Source organism: Ursus maritimus, unplaced genomic scaffold (genome assembly GCF_017311325.1).
Source record: "Ursus maritimus isolate PB19 unplaced genomic scaffold, ASM1731132v1 scaffold_21, whole genome shotgun sequence".
Classification (NCBI taxonomy): domain Eukaryota; kingdom Metazoa; phylum Chordata; class Mammalia; order Carnivora; family Ursidae; genus Ursus; species Ursus maritimus.
The window spans coordinates 50,448,105-50,463,031 of NW_024424564.1; the positions used below are offsets into that span (position 1 = coordinate 50,448,105).

The 14,927-nt window shown below is 57.0% G+C and overlaps 1 protein-coding gene across 1 annotated transcript in view; it reads right to left on the reverse strand.

The window, feature by feature from the left end:
- Positions 1 to 14,927, reverse strand: part of NFAM1 (NFAT activating protein with ITAM motif 1) — a 33,561-nt gene that overhangs the window by 2,645 nt on the left and 15,989 nt on the right. The window contains exons 3-4 of the mRNA XM_008702923.2: positions 14,122 to 14,234; positions 7,691 to 7,789 (exon numbers count right to left, since the gene is read on the reverse strand). Of these exons, the coding sequence (XP_008701145.2) occupies positions 7,691 to 7,789; positions 14,122 to 14,234 (212 nt within the window). The remainder of the gene's footprint in view (positions 1 to 7,690; positions 7,790 to 14,121; positions 14,235 to 14,927) is intronic.

Here is a 14,927-nt window from a genome sequence, read left to right on the forward strand (position 1 = left end):
CTTGTGTGTCTTGGGGCCACGCTCACTCTTGGCCCAGCTATGAGCAGCCCGATCAGAGGCCTCAGGATGGTAGAAAGAACCAGGCTTCGAAATCAGACAAGACTAAGTTCACTCTCAGCCCTGACACCTGCCAGCCCGGGGCAGCTCCCGAGGCTCTCTCTGTCTCCCCATCTGTGAGAGGGGAATCGTCATATTTCTCTTGCAGGTTCGAAGCATGATTAAATGAGATATTGCATGTGAAGGGCCCAGCACAGGGCTTGGTAAATAGTAGGCGCTTAATAACTGCTGAATGATCATCAGTTGAATGATCGTCAAGGGGGGCCTGATGCCTCCTTCCCCTCTCTGCGGTCACAGCCTGGACCCTCCTTCAGACTCTGCTGGGCGCCAGGGTCCCGTGCGAGGAGCAAATGCTGTTCTTTGCAGTTGTCGGAGCCAAGCCACCAACAGCCGAAGCGAGAGGCAGGAAGCTTCCCTTTCCGCATGTACATGTCATATGGATGCCGGCTGGTTGCCAAGGAGGTGGTTTCCCTGGCAACAGGCAAGCAGGGGTTGCCGAGGCAGGCTAGAGAGACAGGTGGTGCTCTGAGGCAAGGGGAGGGGGTGGGGAGGGGAGGAGGGAGGCGCTGAGAGGTAGCAGTGCATGAAAACCCATGTAATAAACCATTGGTGCTTGGGAGCCCCTTGTTTCAAGGGCATCACACACAGCAATGGCCCAGCAGCCCTGGGGATCAGTTCAAGGGGCCCTGAGTCAGAAAGAAAGTTGGTCTTAGGAGAGGGGCTTCTGACCTCCCTCTGGGTAGGGAAGGGGTGGGACCGCCCTAAAGAGAAGCCCCATGTCCAGTAGAAGGCAATGGCCAGGGCCTGCTCCAGCTGATCGGGTCTTCACACCTGCCCAGAGCGCCAGCCACGGCCAGTAAGCCAGGCATGCAGAACAGGCATCTGTCACTTAGCATCCCTGCGCCCCTACCCCTGCCCACCCAGACCTGGATCTCCACGGAGCTGGCCGCCCCTCCAAGCTGGACCTGTCTGGTCAGAGTGAAGGGAAGAAAGGGCCTCCTTGCTGACACTTAGGCAGGGGAGCAGATCTGGAGTCCCACAGGTGGCTCCCTTCTCCCTCATGGCCGGCTCACATGGGCTGCCCGTCACACATTAGCCCAGAGAGGCTCAGAGATGTCTCAGGTCCCATGCGGTGGCAGAGCCAGGACTGAGACTCGAGCCTCCCGCCCCAGCTCTGCGTGCTCCCGCTGGGCCGGGCAGTGGCTAGGGGATCTCTGAGCTAGCGAGGAACACCTGCCCGGGGAGCTCCCGGGCCTCTGACCCATGCTGGCGGTTGGCCATGCTGGGGGCGGGAGCCACTGTGGGGCTAAGGGCGGGGAGGCTGCGGAGGCTGCTGCCGGTTAGCGGTTAGCAGTGCCGAGTGAAGCCCTTGACAAGGCCTGACCTGCTGGGCCGCATTTGCATGCAGGGTGTGACCCGCGTCACTGGGCTGTGACGTGCCTGGCGGCCTTGTCAACTGGACACCCTCTGAGGCTGTGTGCGGACTGTCCTGGCCTTCCTTGGTGGTGACGGGAACTGCCGCCCTCAGGGTGTGCTTGCTGGGAGCAGGCGGCCCTGGCCTCTGAATGGACTGCCCTGGGCTGGACTGGATGCAGCTGTACTGGGCTGGGCTGGGCTGTATCAGGCTAGGCTGGGCTGGGCTGGGCTGGGCTGGGTTGTGCTGTGTTGTGCTGGGCTGGGCTGTGCTGGGCTGTGCTGGGCTGCTCAGGGCTGGGCTGGGCTGTACTGCTGGGCTGGGCTGTGCTGGGCTGGGGTTGTTTGTCTGGGACCCAGGCCCTCCGAGTCCTTTGCCTCCTGCGGCTCTGTGGGTGACGCTGCTGACCCTGGTGCTCCCTGGCTGAGGTGTGAAGTCAGTGGCACAGCCCCCCTCTAGCCCAGCTGATGCCAAAGCTGACGTCAGCTGCTATGGGCCAAGACCTAATCAGAGGGTTCTAGACATTGGTCCCCCCCGTAAGACCTACCCCTCCCTGTGACCAAGGAAACCCAACAGCTGCACTCTCGTGGGCACCTGCACATAGAGACTCATACAGGGCCCTCTGGGGGCGGACGGGTGCGATTGGGGGGTGCGGTTTAGAAAGGAGCGGCACTCTGCAGGCTAGGGTCCTGGCGTGTCAGCAGCAAGCAGCCCGCGGTGGGGTCTGGCGTCTGGGGAGGCAGGGCTGGGGTAGCCCTCCGGACGAAGGCAGCAGGGAGCCCCCGGAGGCTCCTTAGTGGGAAGCGACTGCACTGGGGGTGTGTTAGGGAGCTCCCCCCGCTGCTGTGAGCTGGAGTGAGCACTGCAGGACAGCCAAGGCTGGAGCAGAGCTGAGGGGAGGCGTCCAAATGTCGCGGAGGGAGAGCGACACCACAAAGCTGATGCCCCAGTGTGCCCCGATGTGCCCCGGGAAACTCTGAGCCCCATGGAAACCCAGACAGCTGGAAGGTGAGAAGGGCCCTCCACTTGTCCACATGGCCCTTGATTGCTGAGCACCTACCGTGTGAGACAAACCACAGTCACGAAAGTATGAAGTGGCCATGGGGCCCATGGAGGGACACGAGAAGGCGGATTGGGAGTTAGGGTCATGGAGGGGGTGGGAAGCTTGCAATTTAAAGGGGAGCTCAGGAAAGGCCTCCTTGTAAAGGTGCCACAGGAGCAGAGCACGGAGGAGCAAGGGCCCCGTGGACGGGTACAGACAGGAGCAGAGGGCACCGCCAACACCAAGGCCCCATGGTGACCGCACACCTGGTGTTCGGGGAACAGCAAGGCAGCCAGTGTGATGGGAGCCAGTGAAAGACAGGGGGAGATGGGGGGGGTGTGAGGAGGCCATGCGGGCAGAGCTCGGGGAGGCTCTGTTGGGGCTCTGACATGGACGCTGAGTGAGGCAGGGACGTTCAGCGGCCTGCAGCAGCTGTGAGAATGGGCTTCCCAGAGCTCCAGCTCCAGAGACCAGGACTGACCCGGGGTCCCAGCTGCTACGCTCTGGATCCCATCATCATGGGTGCATGGAGGCCAGAGGCCCTAGATGCCAACACAGCCTCCCACCCCAGGAGACAGAAGATTCCTCTCACGTGGGCACTCCTTGGCCTTGCTGAGCTTTTCCTAGACTGTGCGGCGTCGGGGCTTCCTCTCTGCCATCCTTCCCACTTTCCTCATCCAGGACCAGCTCTGCTTTGGTCTGACGGCTCGCCCAGGCTTCCCCATTTTCTCTCCTAAATGGTTTCCCTAATAAGACCATTTCAGGCTCACCCCAGCTTGGTGGCTGCTTCTCAGAGCACCAGGACTCAGCAAGGGCTCTGAGCAGAGGGAACGTAATCTGTGCTGGAGCAAAGTCACTCTGGCTGCTGCCCAAGGGCAAGGATAATAAGGGGCGCCTGCGTGACACAGTCGGTTAAGTTCCGGCTCAGGTCTTGATCTCAGGGTTGTGAGATCCAGCCCCTCATTGGGCCCTGTGTTCAGCACAGAGTCTGGTAAAGTTTGTCTCCCTCTTCCTCTGTCCCCTCCCTGCACTCACTCACTCTCTCTCTCTCAAATAAATAAATCTTAAAAAAAAAAAAAATAGGCCAGCTGATCAGAAACCGATTGCAGGACACCAGGCAGGAGATGGTGGTGGCTCCCACCAGCATTAGCACTGGAGGGGTGTGAGGGGGTGGGATATGCTTTGAAACAAGACGAGCCGACAGATCAGAGAGGAACAGCGATAGGGGGAAGGAAAGGATGACCTCAAATGCTCATCCCTTGAAGGATAGAGCAGTCAGTTACTGCAATGAGGACCATGAGTAGAGGCCCCTTGGCGGGTAAAGAATTGGAGGCTGGTCTGAGAGAGAAGCCAGTGACTCAAATGGAATGAGCCTGGTGTTCAGAAGAGGTGTCTGGGCTAGAGATAGAAATGCAGGAGTTGTCAGAACATACATGGTCTAGAGCCTTGATGTTGAACGAGAGGAAGAAGATCAAAGAGGAAGTGTCCCAGGACTGGGTCCAATGTTCAGAGGTCAGGGTTCCACTCTTTCCTAAGGAGGAAACTGTGTTCCTAAGCTAAGGAGGCATCAGGAGGGTGTGGAATGTTCTGGAAGCAAGTAAAGAAAGTATGTCAAGGAGGAGAGAGAGCTTGATAGTGTCAGCTGCTGCTGATTCATCAAAGAAGATGAAGGCCAAGAGCTGACCGTTGGATTTAACAATGTGGAGTTTGATGGTGACCTTGAGAAAGAAGATTTTGATGAATACATATGGGCAGGAAGCCCGACAGACTGGGTCAGAAAGGAGGGAGAAAAACTGAAGACACAGAGTTGTGACATTTCTGTTCTGAGTCGTGGAGAAAGGGCAGGGTTGCTGGAGACGGATTTGGGCTCAAGAAATATAGGATGGAAGAAATGGTAGCGTGTTTGCAACCTGTAAATGCAATATTCTATTGTTAAGCCCTATTTTACAGATTATGGAACCAAGACTCAGAAAGTTTAAGTAACAGAACCTGTGAACAAAAGAACCAGGCTTTGAATCCCAGTCTGTCTGACCCATTCCAGATCCACACCCTTTAATAGATCACTTTTAAAAAACAAATTGGAGTGGCACCGCTTTTTTCCATGTCACAATATGTCATGAGCATTTTTCCACATGAATAAAAAGTAAAATTTGACATAATTAAAAGGAGAAATAAACAAATCTACAATCATTCAGACAGATTTAACTCACTTCTCTTAACATCTGATAGACACATAAAAAAATCAATAAGGTAATGAAATATTTTAAACAACGTGATGAGCAAACTTGACCTAATTGATGGGCGCCGGGTGGCTCAGCCGGTTAAGTGTCTGCCTTTGGCTCAGGCCATGATCTCAGGGTCCTGGGATCGAGTCCCACATCAGGCTCCCTGCTCGGTGGGGAACATGCTTCTCCCTCTGCCTCTGCCCCTGCCCCCCTGCTCGTGTGCTCTCTCTCTCTGTCAAATAAATAAATAAAATCTTAAAAAAAAAAAAACACAAAACTTGACCTAATTGACATACATAGGACACTTAACCAGGCACAATGCAAGTTCTTTGCAAGTGCACACGGAATACAAGCTGAGCCACAAAGCAAGTTTCAAAACTTCAAAGGATTAAAATCATACAGAATATATTTTCTGATCACAGTGGAATTAGCAAGAAATTAAAAACAGCACAATGACTAAAAAGCACTTAAACACTTGAAAATGAAGCAAAAATAGTTTTAAATAACCCATGGGGCAAGAAGGAATTCTCAACAGAAACTTTAAACTGAAAGATAGTGAAAAGACAATATATCAAAACTTGTGGGATGCAGCTAAAGCCATACTTTAAGGGAAGTTCATAGCTTTTAATGCATAGATTCGAAAAGAAGAAAGATTGAAAACCAATGATCTAAGTATCCATCCAAAGAAAGTAGAGGAGGAATGTACAAAAATCCTTTTCTGGAGGTTGGGAACAAGACAAGGATGCCCACTGTCACCCTTCCTACTCACCATCCCACTGGAGGTCTGAGGCAGTGAGAGAAAGAAAGAAAAAAGAAATAAAAGTCTGAGGATTGAAAAAGAAGAAATGAGACTTCCCTTACTCATGGATGACATGAATAGATGGGTTCATAGAAAATCCAAAGGGATTTGCAGAGACCTATTAGGATTAACGAATGAATTCAACAGAGTCACTGGATATAAAGTCAATACGAAAACCAATCATATGTCTACATACCAGCAACAGACAATCAGAAAATAAAATTGAACTGGGGACAGCACCTCAATCCTTCATACAAGGATCAATGAGATGACAGGTGTAGACTCCTATCACAGAGCCAGGCACATCGTAGGCACTCAACAAATGCTCCTGACATCGTCCTCCCTGTCGTTAATGTCATTCTTATCTGCCTCCTTTCACGCCTCCTTTCTTGTTCTGAAATCTCTTGAAGCCGCCCTGCAACTCTGCAGGGCGGTCAGGCCTCTTCCCCACACTCCAGAGCAGTCTGCCCAAGCCTCAGAGACGTCAAAACACACAGAAAAGATGTTCCATGCAGGAAAGAGCCTCTTCCATTAAAAGTGCTCTTGTAGAAGGATATTTATTCATGTAGAAAGATGTTCGTGAGATATTGTAACATGAACAAAAATAGCTGTACTACTCCAATAAAAAAAAAAAAGGACGTGTGAGTGTGAGTATGGGTCTCTTTGTGTGTATTTATAGAAAAAAGACTGGAAGGTATAGAAATCAATGTTACTAGTATTTATCCTGGAAGAAGATAGGCTTAGGATGATGGTTATTTTATCTATAAGCAAACGTATATGTATATATATACATATATATATGATATAGATATATATATATATATATATATATAGAGAGAGAGAGAGAGAGAGAGAGAGAGAGGGAGAAATCTCACGTGTGTGCCTGTGCGTGTGTGTGCGTGTGGAGAGAGAGAGATGTTTTTATTCAACAGTTGACACCAGAATTCCTCACAGGGAAAATACCATGAGTTGCTGGGAGAGAAGAGAGAATATGGGGAAGTCTGAGGCCACGTGGGAAGCAGCGGCTGGTGGAAATTCCCGGGGGCGGAGCAGAAGGCTGTCTGAGGGCTGGCCATGTTATGTTCCGTTTGGAGTTGCTGGTGCTGTGGGGACATTCCCTTTGCTTCGTCCCCACGGCTCCCATCCACAGTCAACAGGGCCATATTCCAAATGCCCTCGGTGTGGACTCGAGTTTCATGTGTGTCTGGGTGGTGGGGACAGCAATGGTGACAGCACGGATGGGCAGAACCTTTGTGCAGGGGCAGCCCTCGAACGTGCCCCTGGGGAACCGCAGGTCCCTGGCAAGGCTTCGCACCTGCCAGGCGTGGAGCCAAGACCCTAACCTGGGGGCTCTAGATCTCATGGAGTTCAGACCCCAGCTGACACTGGGTGGCATTTATCCTTCACTTTCTCTACAACGAGCATATGCTGCTGGCGGAACTAAAATTGACAGAACTGAAAAGGAATGTCGGTCCCCCTCGCAGCCGCTGGGCAGAGGGGCTGCGTGCTGACCGGTTGGTGGGCTCACACCCAGCCCTCGCACACTCACACCTCCTCCAAGTAAATACGGAGACAGGTGCAGTGACAGGAAATGCTTATGACACCCCATCCTGGCCCGTGTCTCTGCCTGAGTTTAAGGATAGAAAACAAGCTCTGCGTGTGTGTGTGTGTGTGTGTGTGTGTGTGTGTGTGTGTGTGTGAAGAATCGAGAAGCACTGAATGTGTTAGGGCTTGTGATGGTGCCTGACCTTTTCCTCTTTCTGCGATTCTTGCTGTTGCTGTGATGTTGATTGTGTCATCAAAACAGGAAGGAGTTGGTGAGCTGGTCAACGTCATTCGGTGGGATGAGGAACTCTATTTATTCCTCGCCACCTTGTGCCCTCGCTGCCCCTTGTTCCAGAAGTGGAGGGGCGAGCTGGGGAGGGGGGCCCGGGGGGGGCACCTCACAACTACAGGCCTGCCAGGGGCCAGGGGCCACACACACACATTCATCTTCACGGAAATTCCTCCGGGTGGGAATCCTTGTCCCCGGTTTACAGACAAGGAACCACAGACTCAGGGTTTCACACGACTGGTACCTGACCCAGCCAGGGAACCAGCCCCTGCTCAGGCCTAGAGAGGCGGAGGGAGGGAGCCCAGGCCCCGAGACTCACTGTGTAGACGGAATCGTCCGGAGGCTGCTCCTGGCTGTGGCCGGCACTTGGGTCCGAGGCCTTCGGGGCGGGGTGCCTCCGAGGAGCCCGCATCTGCTTCTGTGGGGAAAGGAGTCAGGGCTGTCAGGGCCGGGGCCGAGCGGCTCCCACCCCACCGACCAGGACAGAGAAAGGCAGGTTGTCAAGGAGGCCACTCAGCACCTCCTTCCCACCCTCCCCAAGGGAACGTGGCAAACGCCTCCAAGACCCACACCAAGCTACTCGCCTGCCTGCACAGGCCGGAAGTGGGGAAGACCGCCACGAGGCATTGCCCACGGACACAAGGCCTGGCTCGGGGACACGGTGCCAGGGTGCCAGGGGCCCCGGCTACGGAGCTGACTGCTGTGGGTGGTCCTGAGCAAGGACCAGCCAGAGCAGATGTCCAGTCCCCCTCCGCCCCTTCCCCTCTCTGGGCCTCAGTTTCTTCAGCAAGAACCCTCCTGCACGAGACTGTTGTAAGGATTCAGGGGGGTGACGAGGGGTAAGTCCTTGGCACTCAGGTGGCACGAGGTGGCCCTCGGCCGACCAACACACCCTTGTCAGCCACCTCCTGTTAGCCAGGTGGTGTGAAGAGGTGGACACCGGGCCTGCCTTCCTGGGACTGAGGACCTAGTGGGGAAATGGATGAAGAGCTCTCGGTTTGACCAAAGCATGGTCCACGCACTGACCCACAGGAGAGAGCCGCCGGCCGGCTCGCTCTGGGAGACAAATGCCTCCCCTGGCAGAAAGCGGTGTATATATATATTTTTTTAAGATTTTTATTTATTTGAGAGAGAGCTTGAGTAGGTAGAGGGAGAAGGAGAAGCAGACTCGCCACTGAACAGGGAGCCCGACATGGGACTCGATCCCAGGCCCCTGAGATCATGACCTGAGCCGAAGGCAGACACTTCTCCGACGAAGCCACCCAGGCACCCCAGAAAGGGGTGTTTAAAACCTAAATGCTGAGAAACTCCTTTGGCAAGAGAGGGAGGGGAGGCAGAGGGAACAGCATGTGCCAAGACCTAAAGGTCTCGAGGAACTTAAAGACAGTCGACGTGGCCAGAGAGAGGGGAACCTCCCCGGACAGGCAGGGCTGAGCTAACAGTGTGGACGGTGGAAAGCATCTGAGCGCTTCCAGGGAGGGGCCAGGATTGGCGATGTCGGGAAGCTCATGCTGGCTGCTGCGAGGCACTGCTGGTGGCCGTGGAGGCAGGGCCGCTGGGCCCGTGGGGAGGCTCCGGGAGATGGGCCGCGCCTGCCAAGGCAGCGGGAAGCCATCCGGACACCCCCGCCCCTCGCCGCAGTACCACGCTGCCAACCACGGAGCAACAACGGCCGCATCTCGGGGCAGGGCCTAATTAAAAATCCTGGCTTCCTGCCCACCCCCAGCCCGTTTACTCAGGATTAGCTCTCCAGAGCTCCGTAACTGTCAGCCAGAGGCCAGAACTGCCCCAGTTGTAGCCTGATCGGGGCTCAGGAGTGGGAGCCTGACCGGATGCCAGCTGGGGCTCTCTTGGAGTGCGTCACCTGCCCTATCTCGTGCGCATCTCAACGAACCCGCAAGACGAGTCTTCAAGTCATCTCTGGGCCACACTTGAGGACGAGAAGGCTCAGAAAAGGCACGAGACTCGCCCGAGGCCCCAGAGCCAGCCACGGCAGAGGTCGGATTTGAACCCAGGTCTGTGTGATTCACCAAGATGCTGACCTGACCATATCTGGAGTTTTCGCTCCTCTGTTTTGTTCGAACGCGTGGGTCTCGCAGACAGTTAGACAGGTGCTGGCCTCCGTGTGGCACTTCACAGTTTACAAAAAAACCCTGAGACTCACTCTTAGTCTCATTTAATTCTCTTTATAGCCTGAGGAAGTAGACTTTATAGAGGGGTAAACTGAGGCCTGTCCAGCTAGTCGGATGACTGCCTCTGGACGGAACCCAGGGGCCCTGATCCACATCTAGTGCCCCTCCCCAACACCAGCTGCTTCTTGATGTGCCTGTTACAGCCGGAGGCCACGGCTCCCCTCAAGACAGCTGGGGGGCTGTGCCTCTCCCCTCGCTGAGCCTGTCGGCCTGGACACTGTCAAGGCTGGGGGGTGTGAGCTCGTGGCCAGGGGCTCCTCTGTACCCCGTGGTGAACAAGACCCAGGCCCGGCCTCGTGGTGCTTCTCCTGACATTGGTGGGGTGGCAGGGAGGTAAGTGCCACTGTGGAGTTGTGGGAAGGAGCCCCACGACTGCCACGGGGCTGGAGCAGACTTCTGAGTGCTTGCCCTGTCTCCCGAAGATAGGAGAAGAGTCTGAGAAAGTGTCGCAGGCCACAGGGGACAAGGCATGGGATCATGTGGGGGCAGGAATATCACACGTCAGGGACATGCTCAAGGATGGACTGTCAGATAAAAAGTGGCCGATGGCAGGAAAAGATGAGAGCAGAAGAGCCGGGAGGCTGGCGAGGGCACTGCCACAGAAGGCGGGATCCACCGTGTCCTCGCTCAGAGGGCAGGGAAGCCATCAGATTTGGTGAGATCTGCATCTTCTAAGGCTTCTCTGAGGCCACAGGTGCGGGTGGGCTGCAAGCTGGGACGGGTGGTAAGAGAAGGAGGCAAGAGATCTCTAGGAGTGGTGCAGTGGGGGGAGATGAGGCCTGGGCCGTGGCCCACAGGGGGTGCCCCCCTCCAAAAATCAGATGGGTGCATTTTGTGACAGGGGCAAGGATGCTCCGCCCCTTGGAGCCAGCCTTACCCTCCCCAGGTGCCTTGCTCTCTGCCATCAACATTTGCCCTTCCAATTGTGATTTCCAAGTGAATAAACCAATCAGTGTGGCCACCAGCAGCTGAGGAAACCTGTTGAGCCTCAGTTTCCCCCTCTGTAAAAGGGGAGCAATACTGTCCTCTTGCCCACCTCACAGCCTGGCCACCTCCATCTCATCTTCAAAGTCTCAGCGCTCCCTTATCTAAGCCATTCCTCCCACAAGCACTTAGCGTGTGTCAGGCTCCCCCTGGCAAGGGGGGAGACTAAGTCCCTGCCCTCTGGGGCTTAAGTTATGGTGGGGGAAACAGTGACAAACACATAAGCACAGGTGTGGGGAGCAGAGCTGGGGGGGACACGAGTGGGAGCAGGGAGACCTGTATTCGGGCGAGGGGTGAGGGAAAAAGCCTGGGCTGGGGGGATGAGGCAGGGGAGAAGGGGCTGGGTCCTAGGCAGATTGTGGGCAGGGCTTGCAGGGGGGGGGGAGGAGCCAAGCACAGCTCTAAGGCTTTGGGCCTGAGCATCTGGGGGCGTGCTGCCATCCGGATCAGCAGGGCAGACCTGGAAGCTACAGAGTGGTGTCTGGGACAGTGGGCACGGATGCCCATGGGCATCTGGGGGCTCAGGGAGGGGCCCGGGCAGCGTCAGGGGTGAGGAATGTCACCCCAGGAGTAGAGCAATCACCAGGGAGTGTAGACAGAGTGGGGAGAGCTCTGAGGAAGGGGCCTGAGATGTGCGGTGTGCAGAGGCCATGAAGGAGCAGGTGACCGGCACTGGGCTGCCCGGGGGTCCTGGCAGCAAGGGAAGAAGTGTTCAGTGGATGACGGTGCCCTTAGGGGAGGAGGACGGCTCAGCCATCAAAGTCAGAGGCTGCCTGCTCTGGGAAGCCAACCTTGATCCATCCCCAAGCTGAGGGGGAGCCCTCTGGCCTGCTTGCAGGGCAGGAATCATCTGCCTTTCTGGGCCAGCAGCTCCCAGATAAAGCTTCCTTTATCCACAGCCACCTGGGCTCCTAGGGTCCTCCGCGCCACTGCCTCCTCCCCGGCCTTCTCCTCTTGGCCCCCATGGCTGACAGCCTGGCCTGGTCACTGGCTGGGGGCCCCCTGCGTGCTCTGTTCCTGCACTCAGTTCAAACCAGGCTGGCCTTCCAGGGGAAGGGCTACGGGGGCCCGCCCAGCTCCGGAGGGGCGTCCACAGGGTCCGCGTCCCAAATCCAGATCCAGTTCCAGGGAGCTCTGGGGACTTCTCTGGCCTCAGGCCTTCTGCATTCTCTCTCCAAGGCCAGGCTGCTACACCAGCCCTTCCTCCCCCACGTGCAGGGAGGGAAGACAGGAAGCGTCTATGCACTGCACTCCCACTGTGGGTCAGGCACCCAGCCGGCGCCTCGCAAATGCTGTCTCTCCCACCCTTTCCAGGTGAGGGGGACTCCATCCTTATCCCCGTTTCTGGAGGAGGAAAGCAAGGCTCAGAGAGGGCTGTGGCTTGATGAGGGCACGGGCTGCATCTGTCCTGCTTCCCACTGTGCCTGGCACTTAGCCCGGTGCCTGGCATGTACCAGATACTCAGGAGCTATTCCTGGAAGGAGAGAGGCTAGGAGTCGTGGAAACTGTGCAGCAGGGGGAGGGCCTGGGCTCGGAAGTCAGGCCAGGCCTGAGTGTTACCCCCTCCTCCCCTCCTCCCCAGACTTACTGAGCACCTACCCTGCTCCGGGTGCCTCCCTGGCCTTGCAGGACCCCGAGATCCAGCCATTACAATCCTGTTTCTGCAGAGCGGCGGCTGAAGTGGAGGCTCAGGGTCAAGGTCTCGCCCCTAACCCGGTTCCGCCCTTCACCTGCTGTGCTTCAGAAGGCAGCTGGACAGTCACTCATACAAGCCGTGTGGGGGTCCACAGCCCGACTGTGGGTCCTTCATCACCCCGGCCTGACGCACAGTCTCGTGTCCACACCCGAGTCCCACTAGATGCCCAGTGGATGTTTGCTGAGTGACAAGTCAAGAGCCGTCCTACCTGCTACCATCATGGGAAGAGCAGCAGGGGAGGGGGAAGGAATATACTGGGGATGAGAGCCAAGCTGGGCACACAGTAGGTGCTCAGCACATGCTAGTTGAGGGAGGGAAAGTGGGTCCAGTGGTGGGTGGGTCTCTGTCCTAAACCTGGGATTCATGGGAGGCCCAGGGATGCATTTCCCATCATCTCCTGTCTTCACTGCTCCGTTGTCCCCGTGACCAGGCCAGAGGCAGGGGGCCAAGGGCCCGCGGAGGGGGCATGGCCCCCCTGGGACCTCAGAGCGGAGCCTGCTCCCGGGCAGAGCAGAGTGGACTCCTGCGGCTTGTCAGCAAGACGAGCCACATTAGGAACGGGTCATGCCAAGGTCACGCCCCACATCTGCGGGTCCCAAGGCAGATCACAGGACGGAAGAGGAACTAGAGGGCTGGGTGAGGTTGTCACCAGGGTGCTGCAGCTCACAGATGGCAGGAGAGGCAGCCTCCAGAGTTTTATGGCAGATCAAGTGGCCATGTTCGCCTTCTTTGATCACCTTGTAGCCTTTTCTGGAAGGGTAATTACGTCTCCAGCCTGAGGCAAGGTTGAAACCGAGGCCTGGGTCCACGTCCCAGGCCTGCCGTGTACTGACCTTCGCTGACTGAGCTGCTCCCCAGGCTCGGCCCCTAAGGCTGCCAAGGAGTGGAGGAGCTCTGGGTCTCTAGCAGGTGGAGCACTGGCCTGAGCTATTCCCACTGAGGCCTTCAAGGAGCCAGGACAGAGGGTCCGAACTGCAGCCTGGAGCCCTGACAGCCGTCTTTGCCCCCCAGAGCCGGGCAGAACCTGGCACCCGCTGGGAAATGCATTCTCCCGCCCAAGGAACTTCCACTGAGCACCCCCGACGCCTGGGCGTGCGTGGAGACACGGAAACAAGCTCACCTTGGCCTCTGGCCTCCGTCTCCAGGGCACTTACTGCCTGGCTGGGAGGGCAGGCATCGAACAGCCACCCGCAAGGCTGGGTGACAATGAGAGTGACAAGAGCCCAATGCGGAGACAACCCTCCCTGCGTTGGTGCCACCGCAGCCTTGCAGGAGTCGGCCGGGTGCAGAGCTGGACCCAACTGCCCCGTCCACCTGCCCTCCGGCCCTGACTCCACCACACACTTGTTGTGTGACCTTGGGCAAGTCACCACCTCCCTGGGCCTCGCTTTCCAGCGTCGGAAAACGGGAAGAAACGTCCCTCGCAGAGTTACGGTGGGACACAGAGGAGAGCGTGGGACAGGGTGCCTGGTAGACAGAGGCTCTTAGGAAATGCTTCCTCCTCCCGTCTGGGGTGCTGGGGATCCAGAAAACCAGGACAGTGGCTCCTAGTCTGAAGAGCCAGAAATGGGGCTCGAGCCTCGCCCCGAAACACTCAGGAGGACCCATGACCTGGAAAAGGCTGACAGGCCCTGGTTTTGTGCAAGATCCAGAGGGACCTGGTGGTGGCAAGCTGGCAGCTCAGGCCCGGCCACAGGGGTGGGCGAGGGAGGGGTCCCAGTGCAGGGAGGCCACGAGGGAGACCTATGGCAGGCACCCCTCACCCAGGCCCACTGGGACGCCGTGCAGGGCAGGCGGGCGGCCCCCCGCTCCTCGGGAGGCATTCGGGCGCACAGTGAATGGGGAGAGGGGCGGCGCTGAGGCGTGTGCGTACCCTACCTTCTTCCAGAGCAGCAGGGCCGTGACCAATATGCTCAGCACAGTCAGGAGGCCAGCGAAGCAAGACAGCAGGAGCTGCTGGGAGCCCCGCACGGGCTTTCGGTACCCTGTGTCTAGAAGCAGGGCAGGGAAGCAGAAGGGTTAGCTACCTGAGAAAGGCTGGGGTGCACCCCGGCCCACCAACCGCAGGCCCCCAGTTCCTGTGTTCTCCTTTACCCAGGACTCCACTTACAACACTCCCCCCGCAAAGAGCCCCCCAAACCCCCACCTCCACCAAGGTCCTCATTCCCACACTGGCTTTAGGCTAAGCCCCTTTCTAAGTTGGCGGCCTTGATTCCTGTTAAGGGTAAGGAACACATCTTCTGCTTCTTAAGTGCCCCTGCCTCAGGGTGAATTGGCTCCACGGACAGCTGCTTGTGGGACCCTGGCCGAGTCGCATCATCTCTCAGGGCCTTCTGTTTTCCGCATGTGGAACAGTGGTCACATGGGCAGGTGTGGGTGGGGGGATGGGTTTGGGACTGGGCCTAGCAGGTGGCTGGCTTGCACCAGGGGTAGGTGGAGGGCACAGTCTGGCCCCTTCCCTTGAGCCGTCCATCCTTTTCTCCCCCCCGCTTCCCCCATCCATCCATCCATCTGGCTGGCGAAAACCTGCCGAGTGCCAACCACGTGCCAGGCACATCCGTGTCTGTTATTTATCAAACATTTCCTATTACCAGACACCAGCCCTTGCACGCAGGATCTCATTCATCCCCATAAAAGCCCTTGATGGGCAGGGTATTGCCACGAGGCCGGGGCCCACAACCACA